At 44.4% G+C, this 17,123-nt stretch overlaps 1 protein-coding gene across 5 annotated transcripts in view; it reads left to right on the forward strand.

Annotated features, from left to right (window-relative positions):
* Positions 1-17,123, forward strand: part of SEMA6C (semaphorin 6C) — a 295,200-nt gene that overhangs the window by 150,793 nt on the left and 127,284 nt on the right. For all 5 annotated transcript variants that reach the window (XM_069728756.1, XM_069728758.1, XM_069728757.1 and 2 more), the window contains exons 7-12: positions 10,314-10,415; positions 10,967-11,057; positions 11,306-11,428; positions 12,561-12,649; positions 14,173-14,390; positions 16,176-16,307. In XM_069728756.1, coding sequence (XP_069584857.1) covers positions 10,314-10,415; positions 10,967-11,057; positions 11,306-11,428; positions 12,561-12,649; positions 14,173-14,390; positions 16,176-16,307 — 755 coding nt within the window. The remainder of the gene's footprint in view (positions 1-10,313; positions 10,416-10,966; positions 11,058-11,305; positions 11,429-12,560; positions 12,650-14,172; positions 14,391-16,175; positions 16,308-17,123) is intronic.

The raw sequence follows: 17,123 nt of genomic DNA on the forward strand, positions 1-17,123 counted from the left end.
GACAACGAACATTAGATAGGGCAGTAACATGTCTCAATCTCTCATGTCCATGGTGACCACCTTTTTTAGCATGGAATCATTAAATCTCTCCACCAACTGTCGGTTTGTGGGTGGTACACCAACGTACGTAGTTGTTTTATATGGAGCAGCTTACATAGCTCCCTGGTCACCTTGGACACAAAGGAGTCCCCTGATCAGTAAAGATCTCCTTTGGCAGCCCAAGGTGACAAAACATTGCAAACAGCTCGTGGGCTATTACTTTGGCCGAGGTGTGGCGAAGGGGTATCGCCTCTGGCTTCCACGTGGCATAATCCACTACGACCAGAATATGTTGGTGGCCCCAGGCGGATTTCACTATGGGGCCTACCAGATCCATTGCTATCCGCTCAAATGGTACCTCTATGATGGGCAGAGGTACCAATGGACTCTGGTAGGTCGCTGTAGGTAAGGATAATTGGCACTCCGGACAGATCTCATGCGTCTTTTTGGCCCCTAAGTGCCCTCCTAGTATGCGGGTGAGAGCCATGTCGAGCACCGCCCGATGGTAGGATTGGGACACCACCAGCTGTTCCACCACCTCATCCCGGACTTTATCCACCCGGTATAACCGCTACTGGTGGATAGCCATGTGGGGAAACTGGTCTCAGCACCGGGTTGCTGAGCTACACCATTAATTTCAACCACCCTTCCTCGTGCCTGGGCGGGATCCTGGAACTAAGTTGTTCGGAACTTACCAGGGGACACCTCCAGCTCGGGAATCGGTGGGGTCTCCTTGACCTCTCCTACCAATACCTCTAGGGGAAACCTATGGGGTTTACACTCTGTCCCTATGTCGGTGACTCCTATAGCAGGTATCTCTGACTCAGGATCTTCGGGTTCCGCGCCCGGAATAACATTTACCTTGGGAGAGTTAACCCTGGCCAAAATAGGGGCAAGTCTCGTCCTGTATGGACGGGTCTTCACCACTCCCACCACATGTTTGATTTCTCCCTACGATGTGGAAAAAATAACCTTCACGGTCTGGTACTGTCGTAGTTCCCCATGGATACATACCACCTCCACTTTATGTCCATTGGGGTTGTCCCCGGCAACAAGGGACCCATGGACCAGAGTCACTAAGCTCCCCCAAGTCTAAGAGCCATCGTCTGGTACCCATTGACGAGTACCTAGCACAGTTGGGGCTCGCTGCTGGCAGTGCCTGTAGTTGCAGTGCAGACGGGCTAGGCATACATAGACACTCATCGGGTATACCCGCTGTCCATGGGTTCAGATGTTAGGGGGCAGTTGGCAGCCACATGTCTGGGCCCTTGGCATTGGCAACGCTTAACAGCTGCGGCACGAGTGCACCTTGGGGCCGATTAAGGGAACACGGGTCTGTTGTCACTCTCCCTTCGGGACACCTCCTCCGTATGGGCTCGGTCTGGATTAATCCAGGTGGAGGGTCTTGGACTTTTCCCTTGCTCCTGGACTGGGGGGCCTTACGTGATAAGCGAAGTGGCGCAGTGTACCGTATAAAGTCCTCAGTGGACTGGTTGAGCTGTATACCGCTCAACCAGTCCAAACACCTAGTCCAGAGTGCCAAGGCCCCCAGTCCCACCCAACGCTGAATAGCTCCTGGCAGAGCCCTCACCAGACGGTCGACCACCACCCTCTCTAACATCTGGAAAGGAATTAAGGTCTCAGGCTGGAGCCATTCTTTTACCAGCTGCAGCAAGTCCTATGCCTAAGACCTGGCAGGACGAGACTCCACAAAGGACCACTGGAATACCCACTGAGCCCGCACATATGTGTTAACCTCCAGTCGGGCAAGGATCTCACCTTTCAGCTTCTCATAGTCCAGGGCATCATCGCGACTAAGGTCTAGGTAGGCCTTCTGGGCATCTCCTGTCAGGACGGGGGCCACCACTTCAGCCCACTAGGTCATTGGCAAGCCCTCCCGCTCTGCTGTGTGTTCAAACACGGTGAGGAAGGCCTCCATATCATTCTCAGGACTCATCTTCCTTAAGGCTGACCAAACTTTATCCCGAACCTCCGAACAGATTGAGGTTGCTGGTGGGGCCGCCCCTTGCCTCTCGCATAGCCGCAATGTGCTGCATCAATTGGAGCTGCTCTTGCTGCCATTGCTGCAGCTCTTGCTGCCATCGCTTTTGCTGTTACTGCTGCTCCTGTTGCCATCAATGCTGCCGTTGCTGCTGCTTCTGCTACCTTTGCTCTTATTGTTGGCGCTGAAACTGCAGCTACTGCTGGTGCTTCTCTGGGTGAGGACCAACTGCTTGCCAGTAGGCTTTGGCTTCAGTGTCACAGGTCTAATCACTGACATGCACCACGCTTTGTGGTATGCCTCAGTTCACCCTGCCCACATTCTCAAACCATATGTAGTGCAGCGGGGTTGGTAGACAGTGTGACAGACAGGCAGTAACCCAGGAAAAGTTCAAAAGCAAAGTCTATTTTTAGTGGTCAGCGTACTCACAAACAAAACAAAGTAGATATGATCCTCCGGATCGCAGCTGGGAAACAGGATAGTCCAGGACCGGTTACCGTGGGCGACTGCACTGCCATATACGCTGAGGGGTGCCAGGCCTTTTGGCTTCGCTTGGCCTTGTGGCATGTTACCTCACACAGGTGGAGCTCTCCAGAGCATTCTGCTCTGCACACATGCAAAACCATATACTGACACACCCAACCCACTGCTGCAGGGATTTTTACCAAATCTGGACACCTGGAAAACCTGGGCCGGGGGAGAAAAAGGACTGCCCACTACCTTCCTGTAGTCAGTTTAAAAAATAAAAGCCCATGGCAAGTTTTACTAAATCTGTCTTGGACACATAGCATGCCCAAGACCAATACTCACTTTTATTTTGTATTGCAATCACAGCTATGCCTGTGACTGCAATGCACTCCCGCAGCCTCAGTATACTTCTTTGCAAATCCTGGGGGACACATAGCGACCCTCGCATATGACCCTGATCACTGCCTCACACTACCTATTTAGATCCCATCAACACAAGCAAGAGGTAATCAGTTTGTTCTGTTCCAGCCTTTTTAGACCTTATCAGTATATGGTTATGACTTTAGTCTGCACACTGTTTGTGTTGTGCCTGCCTTTCTAGATCTGTTTCATATATGACTATAAGCTGAGCTTTCTTTGTACTGTAACAGCCTTTCTAGATCTCCTCATTATAAGACACTGATTATAACCAGCACCCTTTGTTTTGTTCAGTCCTTTCTATCTCATCAGTATAACGCACTCATTATAACCTGAGTTCTCTTTGCGGTGTGCCAGCCTTTTTAGATCTCATCAGCATAAGGCAATGATTATGACATGAGCACTGTACTATGCTATCCTATTTAGATATCATTGGTAAAAGGCAATTACTAAATATTGTACTCTCTTTGTACTGTGTCAGCATTTCTAGAGCTCATTAGTATAAAGGAATGATTATGGCCAGCACTTTTTACTCTGCCACCCTTTTCAGATCTTACCAGTATGAGGCAATGATAATACCTAGAGCTCTGTGCCAGCCCTTCTAGATCTCAACAGTAAAAGGCAATGATCATAGCCTCTACTCTCTCTGTACTGTGCCAGCCTTCCTTGATCTCTTTTGTGTAATGCATTGATTATGACCAGCACTCTGTATCTACTGTCAAAGCCTTTCTAAATATAATCAGTATGAGTCTATGAGTTTGACATATGTAGAGGGGAAAATAGCCAGCTCACCATGTTTCAGGCACCTGGTAAGGAATTAAGTCCATGCTCGGAACCACCCTGATCCTAGGCGTTTCAAGAAGCAGAAACAGAAGAAAATTCTCCAGGGCAGAAGCGAAGGTTAAACGTCACGTTTATTCTGTATCCATCACTAAGACTATCTAGTCGAAACGTGTCTTTTTTTGTACCCCCTGGGATATTCACTGGTGTACCAAACATGTCTTCCTTTTAACAAGTACAGAATAAAGGTGAAGTTTTACCCTTGCTTCTGTGCTGGAGAATTTTCTTCTTCTATTTCTGCTATTAGTTTGATATGGCTTCTTTTTGAACTGTGCCAGCCTTTCCAGATCTCATCAGTGTAAGACTGTGAAAATGACCTGAGCTCTCTCTGTAGTGTTCCAACCTTTCTAGATCCTAGCAAAATATGGCTGTGAAAATTACTCAAGCTCTCTCTGTAGTGTTCAAGCCTTTCTAGATCTCATCAGTATAAGGCTGTGAAAATTACCTGAGCTCTCTCTCTGTAGTGTTCCAGCCTTTCTGGATCTCATCAGTGTAAGGCTATGACAATGACCTGAGCTCTCTCTGTAGTGTTCCAGTTTTTCTGGCTTTCATCAGTATAGGGCTGTGACAATGATCTGATCTCTCTCTGTGAAGTTCCAGCCTTTCAGGATCTCATCAGTATAAGGCTGTGACAATGACCTGATCTATTTATGTAGTGTCCCAGCCTTTCTAGATCTCATAGGTATAAGGCTGTGAAAATTACTTGAGCTCGCTCTTTAATGCTCCAGCCTATCTAAATTTCACACATGGTAAGACAATGACCTAATCTCTCTCTGTGGGGTTCCAACCTTTTTAGATCTCATCAGTATAAGCCTGTGACAATGACATCATCTTTCTGTAGTGTTCCAGCCTTTCTAGAGCTCATCAGTTTAAGGCTATGACATTGATGTAAGCTCTCTCTGTAATGTTCCAGACTTTCTGAATCTCATCAGTATGAGGCTGTGACAATGACTTGTGCTCTCTCTGTAGTGTTCCAGCCTTTCTAGATTACATCACTATGAGGCTGTGAGAGTGACCTGAGCTCTGTATGTAGTGTTCCAGCCTTTCTAGATCACATCAGTATAAGGCTGTGACAATGATCTGAGCTTTGTCTCTAGGGCTCCTGCCTTTCTAGATCTGATCAGTATAAAGCTGTGACAATGATCTGACCTCTCTATGTAGTGTTCCTGTCTTTCTAAACCTCATCAGAATGGGGCTGTGACAATAACCAGAGCTCTCTGTGGTGTTCCTGCCTTTCTAGATCTGATCAGTATAAAGCTGTGACAGTAATCTGAGCTCTCTGTAGTGTTCCAGCCTTTCTAGATCTCATCAGTATAGGGCTATGACAGTGACCTGATCTCTCAATCTCTCCCTGTAGTGTTCAAGCCTATCTAGATCTCATCACTATAGAGCTATGCCAATGACCTGATCTCTCTCTGTAGCGTTCCAGCCTTTCTAGATCTCATCAATATAGGGCTGTGGCAATGACCTCATCTCTCAATCTCTCCCTGTAGTGTTCCAGCTTTTCTAGATCTTATCGGTATAAGTCTATGACATTAGCCTCATCTCTCGATCTCTCTGTAGTGGTTCTCTCTTTCTAGATCTCATTAGTATAAGGCTGTGACAATGATCTGAGCTCTCTGTTGTGTTCCACCCTTTCTAAATCTCATCAGTATAAGGCTTTGACAATGACCTGTGCTCTCTCTGTAGTGTTCCAGTCTTACTAAATCTCATCAGTATAAGGCTGTGACAATGGACTGAGCTCTCTCTGTAGTGTTCCAACCTTTCTGGATCTCATCAGTATAAGGCTGTGATAATAACCTCAACTCTCTGTGGTGTTCCTGCCTTTCTAGATCTGATCAGATTAAAGCTGTGACAATGACCTGAGCTCTCTCTGTAGTGTTCCTGCCTTTCTGGATCTCATCAGTATAAGGCTGTGACAATGACCTGAGCTCTCTCTGTAGTGTTCCTGCCTTTCTGGATCTCATCAGTATAAGGCTGTGACAATGACCTGAGCTCTCTCTGTAGTGTTCCTGCCTTTCTGGATCTCATCAGTATAAGGCTGTGACAATGACCTGAGCTCTCTGTGGTGTTCCTGCCTTTCTGGATCTCATCAGTATAAGGCTGTGACAATGACCTGAGCTCTCGCTGTAGTGTTCCAACCTTTCTGGATCTCATCAGTATAAGGCTGTGACAATGACCTGAGCTCTCTGTGGTGTTCCTGCCTTTCTAGATCTCATCAGTATAAGGCTGTGACAATGACCTGAGCTCTCTCTGTAGTGTTCCAGACTTTTTAGTTCTCATCAGGTAAATACACGATTCTGATTGTACATACAGATTCATGAATTCCCTTGTTTCAAGCATCGGAGTGCCCCTTATTTTTGGGTCAGGTGGTGTTATACCAACAATCAGCAATGTTGCAGTATGAACATCTCACATCTATCATAGGAGTCTTGCATTCCTTTTCATTATCTGTCAGGTTGTTTGATATTGATAGAATTTATTGATTTCTTTTTCTCAAAGTGCTAAACAAGGATAAATCAAAATTATCGGCATTGGGTGATGTGATAAAACCACTGACAGATGAGGCGGCTCGAGTCCCTTCTAGATGTCTTTGGGAAAAGTTTGCGGGTGATTCTTTCCCAGCTTTTCCATTAACAGACTTAACTAAACAACAGCCAATCCAGACGGTAAAGAACAATCACAGATTTCTCGATATCATACATAACTAAACAACTAACATTCTAGATAGTAAATAATGGTCATGATATCCCAGTACTGGACAAAACTAAACAAAGTCCAATTAAGCCAATAAATAACAATCTCAGATGTCCGATATAACGAAACAGGAAATCTAGACCGTAAAAAACGATCCCAGGTGTCCCAGCATCAGACATAACTAAAATCAGCCAATCCTGACTGTATATAACGATCCTAGATCCTAGATATAAACAATCCTCTATCTAGACAGCACAGAACGATGCTAGATGTTGTTATCAGACATAACTAATCACCAATCTAGACAGCACAGAATGATCCTAGATGTTCTGTTATCAGACATAACTAAACAATCATCAATCTAGACAGCACAAAACGATGCTAGATGTTCTGTTATCAGACATAACTAATCACCAATCTAGACAGCACAGAAGGATGCTAGATGTTCTGTTATCAGACATAACTAATCATCAATCTAGACAGCACAGAACGATCCTAGATGTTCTGTTATCAGACATAACTAAACAATCCTCTACCTAGACAGCACAGAACGATGCTAGATGTTCTGTTATCAGACATAACTAAACAATCATCTATCTAGACAGCACAGAAGGATGCTAGATGTTCTGTTATCAGACATAACTAATCATCAATCTCGACAGCACAGAACGATCCTAGATGTTCTGTTATCAGACATAACTAAACAATCCTCTATCTAGACAGCACAGAACGATGATAGATGTTCTGTTATCAGACATAACTAATCACCAATCTAGACAGCACAGAATGATCCTAGATGTTCTGTTATCAGACATAACTAATCACCAATCTAGACAGCACAGAATGATCCTTGTTATGAACAGGTAATTCAGAACCACAATGGACCTTGAAGTTCAGAGCACACAAAGTGACCTGACAATAACCAAAAACATAGGACAAGCTCTGAGACGTGGAAACTCTGCTGACCGCAATCCCTAATCCTATCACACCACACTAGAGGTAGCCGTGGATTGCGCCTAACGCTCCCTATGCAACTCGGCACAGCCTGAGAAACTAACTAGCCCTGAAGATAGAAAAATAAGCCTACCTTGCCTCAGAGAAATTCCCCAAAGGAAAAGGCAGCCCCCCACTTATAATGACTGTGAGTAAAGATGAAAATACAAACACAGAGATGAAATAGATTTAGCAAAGTGAGGCCCGACTTACTGAATAGACCGAGGATAGGAAAGATAGCTTTGCGGTCAACACAAAAACCTACAAACAGCCACGCAGAGGGGCAAAAAGACCCTCCGTACCGACTAACGGTACGGAGGTGCTCCCTCTGCGTCTCAGAGCTTCCAGCAAGCAAGAAAAACCAATTAAGCAAGCTGGACAGAAAAATATAGCAAACAAAAGTAACACAAGCAGAACTTAGCTTATGCAGGATAGACAGGCCACAGGAACGATCCAGGAGGAAGCAAGACCAATACTAGAACATTGACTGGAGGCCAGGATCAAAGCACCAGGTGGAGTTAAATAGAGCAGCACCTAACGACTTAACCTCATCACCTGAGGAAGGAAACTCAGAAGCCGCAGTACCACTCTCATCCACCAAAGGAAGCCCATAGACAGAACCAGCCGAAGTACCACTCACGACCACAGGAGGGAGCTTGGCCCCAGAATTCACAACAGATCCTAGAATGTTGTTAGCAGCCATAACTAAACAATCACCAATCTAAACAGCACAGAATGATGCTAGATGTTCTGTTATCAGACATAACTAAACAATCATCTATCTACACAGCACAGAATGATCCTAGAATGTTAAGTTAGCAGCCATAACTAAACTACAACCAATCTAGACAGCACAGAACGATGCTAGATGTTCTGTTATCAGACATAACTAATCACCAATCTAGACAGCACAGAACGATGCTAGATGTTAAGTTATCAGACATAACTAATCACATCTAGACAGCACAGAACGATGCAAGATGTTCTGTTATCAGATATAACTAAACAATCATCTATCTAGACAGCACAGAACGATTCTAGAATGTTGTTAGCAGCCATAACTAAATTATCAACAATCTAGACAGCAAAGAACGATGCTAGATGTTCTGCTATCAGACATAACTAAACAATCATCTATCTAGACAGCACAGAACGATGTTAGCTGTTATGTTATCAGACATAACTAAACAATCATCTATCTAGACAGCACAGAACGATGCTAGATGTTCTGTTATCAGACATAACTAAACAATCATCTATCTAGACAGCAAAGAACGATCCTAGATGTTCTGTTATCAGACATAACTAAACAATCATCTATCTAGACAGCAAAGAACGATCCTAGCTGTTCTGTTATCAGACATAACTAAACAATCACCAATCTAGACAGCACAGAACGATGCTAGATGTTCTGCTATCAGACATAACTAAACAATCATCTATCTAGACAGCACAGAACGATGTTAGCTGTTATGTTATCAGACATAACTAAACAATCATCTATCTAGACAGCACAGAACGATGCTAGATGTTCTGTTATCAGACATAACTAAACAATCATCTATCTAGACAGCACAGAACGATGCTAGATGTTCTGTTATCAGACATAACTAAACAATCATCTATCTAGACAGCAAAGAACGATCCTAGATGTTCTGTTATCAGACATAACTAAACAATCATCTATCTAGACAGCAAAGAACGATGCTAGATGTTCTGTTATCAGACATAACTAAACAATCATCTATCTAGACAGCAAAGAACGATCCTAGCTGTTCTGTTATCAGACATAACTAAACAATCACCAATCTAGACAGCACAGAACGATGCTAGATGTTCTGCTATCAGACATAACTAAACAATCATCTATCTAGACAGCACAGAACGATGTTAGCTGTTATGTTATCAGACATAACTAAACAATCATCTATCTAGACAGCACAGAACGATGCTAGATGTTCTGTTATCAGACATAACTAAACAATCATCTATCTAGACAGCACAGAACGATGCTAGATGTTCTGTTATCAGACATAACTAAACAATCATCTATCTAGACAGCAAAGAACGATCCTAGATGTTCTGTTATCAGACATAACTAAACAATCATCTATCTAGACAGCAAAGAACGATGCTAGATGTTCTGTTATCAGACATAACTAAACAATCATCTATCTAGACAGCAAAGAACGATCCTAGATGTTCTGTTATCAGACATAACTAAACAACAGCCAATTCAGTCATTAATGAAGAGTTTTAGGGAGTTTTCTCCCTTTGTTTCGGAGGCGTCGATGATCAATCACATGAAACGTTCCAGGGCGAAAGCTTTCAAGACTTCAAAAAGTGAGGGAAGGCCCCCCGTGAGCGCCTCCACCTGGACAATCCCATCACTTGCGTGCGGCCTTCAGATCCGTCACCCACAGACCCCTCCTAGGCATCTTTTAGCATTTTCCTTTTTTTTTTCAAACATATATCTGGAAAATGAGGCTTGAAATGCTCACGCCACGGAGATAATCGAGATTCGGGCCGGCGCTGAGCGGCCATTGTTTTGTCACCGCCTTTCATTGATATGATCTGGACACGAGTCTCGGTTGCTGAGTAACGATGCGTCTTGAGATAAAAGCCCGATTCCTCATTCCTGAGGCTCCCGACATCTTTCCTGCATTCAGAAAAAGAGAAAATTACCTTTCGCCGGACTAAAGAGTAAAATGCGGAGGGAATTCAATGCTGGCGACAGCAGGGAGGGAGGTGGAGAATTCACCGAGGCATTGACGGAGCGCTGCATAGTTTATATGGGGCAGACTTGTTTTATCTGAAGCTGGGTGTGAATTGTGTCCGATATTTGTCTCCATCGCAGGATGAATGCTACAACTACATCAAAGTGCTGGTCCCCAAGAACGACCAGACCCTCATTGCCTGCGGCACCAACTCTTTCAACCCCACGTGCCGAAACTACAAGGTGAGTGTCACCTAAAAAATGTGTCTATAGCATAATATAAAAATTCTTTATTTGGAGATTACAGCGGTGAAAACCGCGATTCTCCATCTCAAACCTATGCGGAGATAGCTTTAGTTAAAAATGCAGACCGTACGCCACTCCAGTGTCCACATGTCAACACTTCCGGTCACATGTACTCCAGTACTAGCTACATGTGGTACGCATTATATGTGCCACTATTTCAGCTAGTTGGGAACCAGCACTGGGCCAAGCCGATGTGGTTCAGTATAGACCAGAAGTGTTATCATAGGGTTTCAGGTGTTTAATTGATTATATCTCCGCACAGGAACGAGATAGAGAAAAACAGTTTTCACATAAATAATGAGCAGGAAAAGGGTTTTTACATGATAATACGGATGTAGTAACTATATTATAAGTACATGACGCCCCACGTTGGCCATAAACAGTCTGACCCGATTCCATCAGTGCCGATGAGGCACATGTCAGGCTATCCTAAGGTCATCCTCCATATTCTGATAATGACGTATCCCACACATATGATGTTCCTCCAGATCAAGACCCTGGAGCAAGAGGGGGAAGAGTTTAACGGTCAAGCGCGCTGCCCATTTGATGCCAAGCAAGCCAATGTGGCGCTCTTTGCAGGTAAGATTAGAGCCAGTGTGGTTCATGCTGAGGATCCAATGCTGACACTTGGCGTATGACACATGACGGGCTTAGGTACAGTATGATAAGACCTCCATTATCAGTGATGGTGGAGCGGGCTAATAATACGCAGTACGGCTATTAGCGGGCGCTGTGCCCATGAGACACGGGCCACCGCAGCTCCTGTGCAGACTACACACCGCGCTCACCCTCCCTCCCCCTCATCACCCTTGTTTCTCTCCGTATAGATGGGAATCTGTATTCTGCCACCATGGCTGATTTTCAAGCCAGCGACGCCGTCATCTACCGCAGCCTGGGGGAGAAAAGCCCCGTCCTGCGCACCATCAAGTACGACTCCAAGTGGCTGAGAGGTGAGGACACAAATCTGCATTACATTACTTGCTATAGCTCTGCTCACTGTCAGTGGCTGGGGACATCCAACCAAAGGCTGAAAACATGGACAAGCCTAATTCTTCTCACAGCTGAGGGTTTGTTGCAGTTATATATGGATACTCAGATCACCAGGTCTGTGGTCTATGGACAGAGAGAGTCTAATTAATGCTGTGATGTGACCATTAAGGGGCAGTGTACATTTTATTTTCCATGTTAGTGTGACCACTATGGTGCAGTGTATACAATGTTATCTTGTTATTTTCATGTCGGTTTGGCCACTAGGGGGCAGTGTACATAATGTTATTTTCCATGGCGATGTGACCACTAGGGGGCAGTGTACATATTATTTTCCATGGCGATGTGACCACTAGGGGGCAGTGTACATAATGTTATTTTCCATGGCGACGTGACCACTAGGGGGCAGTGTACATAATGTTATTTTCCATGGCGATGTGACCACTAGGGGGCAGTGTACATAATGTTATTTTCCATGGCGATGTGACTACTAGGGGGCAGTGTACATATTATTTTGCATGGCGATGTGACCACTAGGGGGCAGTGTACATAATGTTATTTTCCATGGCGACGTGACCACTAGGGGGCAGTGTACATAATGTTATTTTCCATGACGATGTGACCACTAGGGGGCAGTGTACATAATGTTATTTTCCATGGCGATGTGACTACTAGGGGGCAGTGTACATATTATTTTCCATGGCGATGTGACCACTAGGGGGCAGTGTACATAATGTTATTTTCCATGGCGACGTGACCACTAGGGGGCAGTGTACATAATGTTATTTTCCCATGGCGATGTGACCACTAGGGGTCAGTGTACATGTTATTTTCCATGGCGATGTGACCACTAGGGGGCAGTGTACATAATGTTATTTTCCATGGCGACGTGACCACTAGGGGGAAGTGTACATAATGTTATTTTCCATGGTGTTGTGACCACTAGGGGGCATTGTACATAATGTTATTTTCCATGGCAATGTGACCACTAGGGGGCAGTGTGCATAATGTTATTTTCCATGGCGATGTGACCGATGTGACTACTAGTCACTACTACTAATACCTGTGTTCACTTCCTCCTTCTTCCTTTTGCAGAGCCCCACTTCATCCACGCAGTAGAATATGGGAGTTACGTGTACTTCTTCTTCCGGGAGATCTCCATGGAGTACACCACCCTGGGGAAGGTAGGTAAATGGCGGGTGATGGGTTCCTCTGACTAGTTAATAATAATAATAATAATAATAATAATTTTTATTTATATAGCGCCAACATATTCCGCAGCGCTTTACAAATTATAGAGGGGACTTGTACAGACAATAGACATTACAGCATAACAAAATCACAGTTCAAAACAGATACCAGGAGGAGTGAGGGCCCTGCTCGCAAGCTTACAAACTATGAGGAAAAGGGGAGACACGAGAGGTGGATGGTAACAATTGCTTTAGTTATTCGGACCGGCCATAGTGTAAGGCTCAGGTGTTCATGTAAAGCTGCATGAACCAGTTCACTGCCTAAGTATGTAGCAGTACAGACACAGAGGGCTATTAACTGCATAAAGTGAATGAGAACATAATGCGAGGAACCGTTTTTTTTTGTTTTTTTTTTGTTTTTTGTTTTTTAATGGGCCACACAGGGATCGTTAGGTTAATGCATTGAGGCGGTAGGCCAGTCTGAACAAATGAGTTTTTAGGGCACGCTTAAAACTGTGGGGATTGGGGATTAATCGTAATTACCTAGGTAGTGCATTCCAAAGAATCGGCGCAGCACGTGTAAAGTCTTGGAGACGGGAGTGGGAGGTTCTGATTATTGAGGATGCTAACCTGAGGTCATTAGCGGAGCGGAGGGCACGGGTAGGGTGGTAGACTGAGACCAGAGAGGAGATGTAGGGTGGTGCTGAGCCATGGAGTGCTTTGTGGATGAGGGTAGTAGTTTTGTACTGGATTCTTGAGTGGATGGGTACCCAGTGTAATGACTGGCACAAGGTATAGGCATCGGTGTAACGGTTGGTGAGGAATATGATCCTGGCTGCAGCATTCAGGACAGATTGGAGCGGGGAAAGTTTGGTAAGAGGGAGGCCGATTAGTAGAGAGTTACAATAGTCCAGACGAGAATGAATAAGTGAAACAGTAAGAGTTTTTGCAGAGTCGAAAGTAAGAAAAGGGCGAATTCTAGAAATGTTTTTGAGATGCAGGTAAGAAGAGCGAGCCAGTGATCGGATGTGGGGGGTGAATGAAAGGTCAGAATCAAGGATGACCCCAAGGCAGCGGGCATGTTGCTTTGGAGTAATGGTGGAACCGCACACGGAGATGGCAATACTAGTTGTATTTGTTCTCATTTTATATCATGGATTATAAAGTTTGTTTTAGGTTATCCACACCACTTTCTTTTTGGTCTGATTCATGATAATCAGGTGTAAACCAATTACTATGGTCTGTGATACTTAGTATCATAGTACTTATCTTATTTTTCTGTATACTGTATATCCAATGATACTTAATATATGCTGCCGGCTCCTTTGTGTGTATGTAAGGCGCATGTGGCAGTAGTATCGCAGAGCTTTGTAAGTTAACTGGAGATGGCGGTATTATCTTGGTACTACACTGCATTATGATGGCAGTAATATGAGGAGGCTGCCTAGAAGTGGCCAGGAACGGGGACTCTCATCTGTATTCTGGGCATCACAACAATGTCTCCATTATGCCCCCAGGTGACATTTTCTCGGGTGGCCCGAGTCTGTAAGAACGACATGGGTGGTTCTCCTCGGGTCCTGGAGAAATATTGGACCTCCTTCCTGAAAGCTCGTCTCAACTGCTCTGTCCCCGGTGATTCCTTCTTCTACTTCGATGTTCTCCAGTCCATGAGCGACATCCTGGCCATCAATGGCCGTCCCGCCGTCGTCGGAGTTTTCGGCACCCAGGCCAATAGGTGAGATGGGGAAGAAACAATGACACACTATGGGTAATCCGAGCCTGTATATAAAGAGGAATTCCAGCTGCACAGGGTTATAAAAATTTACACAAAACAGCGCCACCCCTTTATGCAGGTTGTGGCTGGTATTACAGCTCAAATTTACTCAATTCAAAGGAGCTGCAATACCAGATGCAACCTGCTGACATAAAGGGTGTTGTGCCTGCAACAGAGCAGACTTTATTTCAATCTTCTCTTACCCCTTTAAAGGGAACCTGTCATGCCATTTTTAGCACTTTTTTCATTAAAAACAGTGATCTCATCATGAGGAACTTTATAGTATAGTAATATTGTACCTGCTTATTTAGTCACAGGGGTGTGCTTCATTTTTTGTATAGTCAGGGGCGTTGCTGCCCAAGCAATTTGATTAATGTTCCGGGTGCGCCAATGTCATTCGAATCGGCTGTAATGTCCCACACTTGCGCAGGGTGGAGCGTGGAGCCGTGCTTGGGCTGTGTATATTATGGAGTGGCACTTGCTGCATAGTGCGCAAGCGTGGCTGCCCGCTTAACACTGCGCAAGCGCCGCTCCACACTCTGTAAGCACGGGATTTTACAGAAGATTCGGGTGACGTCTGCGCACCCGGAATATCAATCGAATTGAGTGGGTGGCAACCCTCCTGACTGAACGAAAATGAAGCACACCCCCTGTGACTAAATGAGCATATATAAAGTGATTTTTGGACATCATTATAGGGCCATTTTTAATGGAAAAAAACCTGTTAATGATGCACATTGCATCACTGACTACGCACTGGGGACAGTTTACATGTAACAAAGGACATGACAGGTTCCCTTTAAGCTTTTTTAAATTAGCTTTGACTAGAGAGGATAGGACATAGATAAAGCAGCGTGCCTACAGCATTAGACATGTAAGAAAGGGGCTAGATAATGAAGCTGGTAATAGCTGCTGACGCACATGGGCCTTCTCTTCCTCTGCGCACCTGCGGACCAGTTATTATATATTAATGCATACTCCCCGGAGGGCTATGAAAGCTGCATGAGCACATTTGCAGCCGCCAATAATGGCCGCACAGTATACGACCGCGTCCAGGAAAAGTGGAGCATTATATAGACTCTATTAGTGGATTAGGAAAGCAAAACAGAACCGTACGGAGATGCCCAGTAGGGCCGTGAAACAGAAATTAAGTGGCTGGGAAAGTTCAGAGGAAGATTTAACGCCGACTCAGTGGCTGCTAGACAAAACGTAATAAAGAGGAGGCGATAAATTACAGGTTGTAAAGAAGGAAACCACAGGTAATGGAAGGCAATACATCAGAAAGAGGTGCCAGAGAATGAGGCCTCCTTTTTTCTCCAGGCCACAGACTCCATCCCTGAGGCTGTCGGGAGACACAGGGTATAAATCCATGTATATCAATGTTTTCCATGGCAGTGAATGTATCGGCTCATAAAGGAAATTGATCTTCAGGGATGCGTTGCTTTTGGATGGATGGCACATTAGCATCTATACAGCATCATGTGTATGGGCATCGAGGGAGAGGGGACATTAAAATGAGAGATTAATACCCCTGCCCATAATTGGGGCAGGAATCCTTATTAACAAATGTTTCTGCATGGAAGGCTTGAGGTCCATGTCAAACACAGGGCCGTACCGAGCTGTAAACCACAGTAGAACATTTTCTAAAAGGATCCTTCTGATTTAAGGTGGATGCTTATTTTTTTGATGGTAGATATCGAGAACAGAAACCCACTTGTAATTCATCTAGAGCTTGTTTTCTTCTAGTATCACCGGATCTGGCGTTTGTTCTTTCTACATGGATGAGATCGAGAAAGTTTTTAACGGGAAGTTCAAGGAGCAAAAGACCACTGAATCTGCTTGGACCCCAATTTCAGAAGATAAAGTCCCAGTCCCCAGGTGTGTGTCTCAGATTTCTAAAAACGAGGAGATGTGGAGCCTGAGGTTTCTACAAGATTCATACATTGAGGCTTGAGGAGATTGATAACTTGAGAACTTTGTGGAGATCCACCTATCTTCTCAGAGATCCATAATTTAGGGCTTTAAGAAAATCGATAGTTTGAGGCTTGGAAACTTCAAAGAGATTGTTAACTTGAGGCCTAAAGTACAGTAGTTTCTAAAAGTTACATAGATTGAGTTTTGAAACAAATCCATATCATGTGTCTTTAAAAAAATCCACAATTTGAGGCTTCAAAGATATCCATAAAGCTTTAAAAAGATTGAGGATTCCTGTAGATCTTTAGCTTGAGACTTCAATGAGATTTGTAACTTAATGCAACAAAGAGATACACAGCTTGAAACTTTAGGAAAAACAAAGTTTAACACTTTGAGGAAATCTGTAGCTTGAAAATCCAAAGAGATGTTTTACTTGAAGGTTTGAGGAAATCTTTATCTTGAGGCTGGTTTGAGATCTAAGGATCTGTAGAACAGAGATCCGTAGTTTGAAGCTACTGGAAGATCTATAGCTTGGAGTTTTGAAGAGAGTTACTCCTTCTGGCTTTATGGAGATCCATAATTTGAGGCCTTGAGAGGACCTATGTCTCAAAGCATTGATGAGATTCATAGATTGCATCAATTGAGGCATCAAAGTGATTGACTGCTTGAAGCGAAGTAGATCCATGACGATTTATGGTTTGAAGTTTCAAAAAGAATGATGGCTTGTGGCTTTCAGGAGATCCATAGCTTGAGGCTTTGAGAAGTTCCATATCTTAAGAC

This window comes from Ranitomeya imitator, chromosome 1 (assembly GCF_032444005.1).
Source record: "Ranitomeya imitator isolate aRanImi1 chromosome 1, aRanImi1.pri, whole genome shotgun sequence".
Classification (NCBI taxonomy): domain Eukaryota; kingdom Metazoa; phylum Chordata; class Amphibia; order Anura; family Dendrobatidae; genus Ranitomeya; species Ranitomeya imitator.